This window comes from Myotis davidii, unplaced genomic scaffold, assembly GCF_000327345.1.
Source record: "Myotis davidii unplaced genomic scaffold, ASM32734v1 scaffold573, whole genome shotgun sequence".
NCBI lineage: Eukaryota > Metazoa > Chordata > Mammalia > Chiroptera > Vespertilionidae > Myotis > Myotis davidii.
Window position 1 is genome coordinate 4,631,553 of NW_006285997.1, and position 5,044 is coordinate 4,636,596.

The window sequence follows — 5,044 nt, forward strand, 5'->3', positions numbered from 1 at the left end:
ACATCCGTGGGCCCAGAGCCAGGGTCAGGGCCGGGAAAGAACACAGAACACGGGAAGCAAACAAGCGTCCTCAGAACCCACGCCTGGGACTGTCACGTTTCTGGGAGGAAGTGAATTGATACTTTGTAGGTAGAAAACCAAACAACCAAAAAAAAAAAAAAATCATCAGAGAACTCAGCAAAAATAATAACCAAGGGCTGGGTAGTATGGACCCTTAACTTTATAAGCATATTTTAGGGCCAACTTTAGAGAAATTAATATACTATTACAACAATTTTAACACTAATAAATTACAATGATCATCCAGCTATTCAAATATCAAAACAGAACAAAATTTACATACGTAAAAACTTTCCTAAAGTAAACAAGTGTGCGCGGTCAGAACTGGGAATCCCATCGGAAGGGACACGGCGTGTTTTGATCAGGCTCAGACTGAAATAAAAGTAGTCGATTCAAACCCCAACCTGGAGAGCCATCCCTGCTGTGGCTGTGACTGAATCTTTCCAGCATCCTGTGACATTCATTCAGACAGAGGGCGACCGTCCGACCATCCATGTAAACAGTTCAACATATCGGTCCCCGGCTGTGGACCTGTGGCTGATGGAGAACAGCCTGGGGATCCTCTAAACTCAGCAACCTCTGGGCCTGCTCACGGCTTCCCGCTGGGCGGCTCCGGGAGGCTGTGGGGGGTGGAACTGGTGAAGGTGGAAAGCCAGGAGGACATGGCTGTCTTTGCGCTGGAAAGAGCTCCTCCCACGGACTGGCCTGGAAGGAAAGGAGGAGAAACAAAAGGAAAAACCCCTTCACTTTTGTTAAGAGGCAGTGAAAGAGGGACCAATGCTGATGAATAAATGTTATCTACGGTAACACATCAATATGTTAAAGATTACTAAAATGCCATTTAAATGTCTAGTTTCAAAACAATCCCTTTCCACGCTTGTCGAATAGGAGACAGGACAATTTCTGGGTGGAGGAGCCTACCGGCTTCTAAGCATTGCGAAGGCACCCAGCAAACGCTCTCCTTAGAACGCGCTGTGCGTGGCCGGTGGTTCTCAGCACTGGTTGTGCGTCAGGACCACACTGAGAGCTGAAACAGCCCCACCTGCTCTCTGTCCCCCAAATAGAAGCTGATCACTGATAACCACATACACAGGAAGGGGGGGGGATGCTGTAGGAAGTTTGCTTGTCATCAAAAAAGACATTGCATTCAATGAGGACATCCAGAGCCCAGGCTGCCTCAGGCCTCTTTAGTTTTAAAAAACATTATCTCAGAAGTTGACGCTCAAGTGAAATTATTAAGTTGCAGCACATACTCCTGCTCTTCTTGGAGATGGGGGAGCGGACGAGGAGAACTGACCTTAGAATTTACACATCAGCTGCAGCATCACTAAAAACTGACAATTGACTCATAAACCTATGCTGAAGTAGAATTTTTCTACTAAAAAAATGAGAATGAAAAATAAGTCAAATGCATAATGTTGTATGGAAGAAAACGCTAATATATCTAATTCCGTTCCCTTGTAACAAAATGAACCTAGGGAGAGGGCTTTGTGCTCCGTGTTTGTCTTCTTTTATTTTTATTTTTTAAATATGTTTTTATTGATTTGAGAGAGAGAGAGAAACATCAGTGAGAGAGAACCACTGATCGGCTGCTTCCTGCACGCCCCCGACCGGGGATTGAGCCCACAACCCGGGCAAGTGCAACGCTCAACCAACTGAGCCAGACCGGCCAGGGCTCCGTGTTTGTCTTCTAAGACAAGTAGGTGTTCAGACGTTAGAGCTATGAGGACCCTGCACAGGGATCACCCAGGTCTGGGGCTCCTGAACTGTGTTCAATGAGGATTAGTCAACCTCTCTCAGGAGCTAAGTAAGGAGATGGGCCCTATTTTTACATATGGATGTGACTCAGCAAATGTAAATAATTGGTGAATCTGAGATCATTAGGAGTTCCTAGTACAGTGTTGTACCACTTCCTTAAGTTTGAAATTATAAAAAAATAAAAAGAAATACAGAAAAGAAGGGACAAGAAACTTCTTTAGAACGGACATGAAACAATCTTCAAAATTTTTACGTAAAAAGTGCTGGGAGCAGAAGCGTGTGTTCAGCACATGCCTCATCTGGCTTTGGTAGCAGGGTGCTGGCCTCACTGGACGAGTCAGGCAGTATTGCCTCATCCACCACTTTCCGAAAGAGTTTGTATAAAGTCAATTTAATTCCTCAAATGTTTGAGAAGACTTGTAGGTAAAGCAATCTGGGCCTGAATTAAATTAAAAGCCTTGCAGCAAGGTTTTTAATATTTAATTCCGTTTATTTCATAGGTAATAGGGCTATTCAGATTTTCTTTTTAAAATATATTTTTATTAGTATCAGAGAAGAAGGGAGAGGGAGAGAGAGAGAGAAATATCAATGATCAGAGAGAATCATAGATGGAGCCCGCAACCAGGGAATGTGCCCTTGACTGGAATTGAACCCGGGACCCTTCAGTCCCCCGGCTGACGTTCTATCCACTGAGCCAAACTGGGTAGGGCCAGGTTTTCTATTTCTTATTGAGTCACTGATCGATAAGACTATTTCAATTGAGTCTTTCAAAAGAATTTGTATTATTTCATCTAAGTTGTCAAAAAATTGGCATAAAGTTATTCACAAAAGACCTTTAATTTTTGTAAGGTCTCTAGTGATGGCCCCTCTCTACTATTTATAAAGGACGATGGGCAGATCTGGGGGAAAACTCCACCGAAGCTTGAGTCCTGGTAGCAGAACAGTGAACTCATCAGAAAACCTGTCACTCCCATTAGATGTGGCAAAATGTGCTTAACTCTGATACTATCTGGTGCCAGGACATGTTTTTAAACAAATAAGACAAAAATTTAAAAAACCAACAACAAACGAACCCCTGCATTTGACTATGGGGATCGTTTGTATTATTATGTGATACACAGACCTCTACAAGTTTACATATTTATCAACAACGTCTGAGAGCAGAGGCGATGAGTCATTCCAGTCTGTTCCTGGAGAAAGGTGGGCTTACCAACAGCTTTCCCAGTCTGGACGACATTCCGGCTGGTGGTGACCATGACGTTTCCAATTTTTTTGCCGCGTTCACTGTTTTGAACAGAACTGAGTGAAGGAAAGAAGTGTTAAATACAACTTAAGTAAAGCTCCTCTCTCTCACACACATCACTCTATCGCCATCCCCCAAATGAGAATTACTGAGAAAAGAAGCTAAATTATTACCTGTTATCCATCAATTAATGTAATGAAGCATGTGAATGTTTAGTAAAATACTAAAAAAACATGCAGATGCATGACCAACTCTCCCGACAGGCTTTGCCGCAGTTACTTCAGGATAAAAACGGCAGATCCTGCTCCATTCACACCGTCTCCGGGAAACAGCAGTGTTTTCGCTCCGAGACGCACACACTGCCGGGCTGCAGGCTGCCAGGCGTGTGTTTGGTTACTATTTAAAGCCCACGTCTATCAAGTGCGGAGAAACAATTCCCAATTAGCCACGACACACATGGCACAGACTCAGACGTCAGAACCGTCCTGGTGTTTTTCTCGAAATACTCACTGTGAGAATCGTAGCTTCATGTCGGACACCGAGTACTGGCCTTGGAAAGGGTGGCTGCAAAACAAAGCTCCCGTTCAGACCCTGGGTGTTCCATCAGGAGAGCCACGAAGCAGAGTTACCCAGGGGGCATCAGTAAGCCTCCCAGGGGAGGCCTCTGAATGTAGCATCCATGGGGCTTGGACCCCAGCTCCCCGCCTACAGTTAGGGGAGCCCCTCTGAGTTTATTTCCTCCCACGTGAAATAGGTGTTTTTTCTAGGCTGGTGGTGGGAGGGTTGTGTTAGTGATGTTGATTTATTTGGTTGGGGTAGGGCCCAAGCATTAACATTTTTTAAAAAGCTCCCAAAAGCCTTAGCCGGTTTGGCTTGGTGGATAGAGCATCGGCCTGCGGACTGAAGGGTCCCAGGTTCAATTCCGGTCAAGGGCACATGCCCAGGTTACGGGATTGATCCCCAGTAGGGGGCATGCAGGAGGCGGCCAATCAATGATTCTCTCTCATCACTGATGTTTCTCTCTCTCTCTCCCTCTCTCCTTCCTCTCTGAAATCAATAAATATATATACACTAGAGGCCCGGTGCACGAATTCATGCACCAGTGGGGTCCCTTGGCCTGGCCTGCGCCCTCTTGCAATTCAGGACCCCTCAGGGGATGTTGAATAGCCAGTTTTGGCCTGATCCCCACAGGCCTGATCCAGATAGGAGGGAGCCCGATCCTGTGCATTGAGCATCTGTCCCTGGGGGTCAGTGAGCGTCATAGCGACCAGTTGATTGGTTGTTTGGTGGCTTAGGCTTTTATATATATAGATATATTTTGTTAAAGAGCTGCCCAGGACAGTCAGGGTGGAGTCAGTGACTTAGGCCAGGGCCATGGACTACACCTTGATTCTGGCCATCTTATAAACATGTGCCTTTGGTCAGACAAAGATGTAGACAGACCAGTAAAATCTGTAATCTGTTCTTTCTGTTAGAAAAACAGCTCAAAATACAGGTCTTAAAAATATACAAAAGGCAAAAAGTGTATATATAAATAATCAGGCAACATAACCAAAGATCCCTCTAAAAAGCGTCAATAAGTATCCAAATTCTTATCTCATACTCAGGAGCCTCTCTGTCAATGTCTAACACAGAAAGTGACCCCAGTGAAATCCACAGCAAATTACAGAAACATCAAAAGGCCATTTTTGGCTTTTCAAATGGCAAATTTCTTTATTGTCCATATGAAGCATATTAGTAAGTTCTCTTTTTTTCTGAATTCCTGAACCACAGATTGAAAACACTGAGAGATGCCTTAATCATTCTGGACAGTCTTGGGAAGCGATGTTTTAGGATGAACCATGCCTGGTGCTTATTAGGGGAAGTCGGAGGACTGCCTTCTCCGATCTGGGGGTTGAAGTCAGGCTTTCACAGAACTCAGATCTTACAGTTGAATTTGGGGAACATGTTGAAACTCTGCTGACTGTCATATCTGCATAATTT

General features: G+C 44.6%; 1 protein-coding gene across 4 annotated transcripts in view; it reads right to left on the reverse strand.

Annotated features, from left to right (window-relative positions):
• Positions 1-179: 179 nt before the first annotated feature.
• Positions 180-5,044, reverse strand: part of AVL9 (AVL9 cell migration associated) — a 27,252-nt gene continuing 22,387 nt past the window's right edge. For 3 of the 4 annotated variants that reach the window (XM_015559716.1, XM_006757217.2, XM_015559715.1), the window contains 3 exons: positions 3,572-3,625; positions 3,029-3,117; positions 180-765 (listed from right to left, as the gene is read on the reverse strand). In XM_015559716.1, coding sequence (XP_015415202.1) covers positions 650-765; positions 3,029-3,117; positions 3,572-3,625 — 259 coding nt within the window. In that variant the 3' untranslated portion in view covers positions 180-649. Of the gene's footprint in view, positions 766-3,028; positions 3,118-3,571; positions 3,626-5,044 lie in introns of those variants that run through there. The other variant, XR_001512771.1, reaches the window with a different exon arrangement.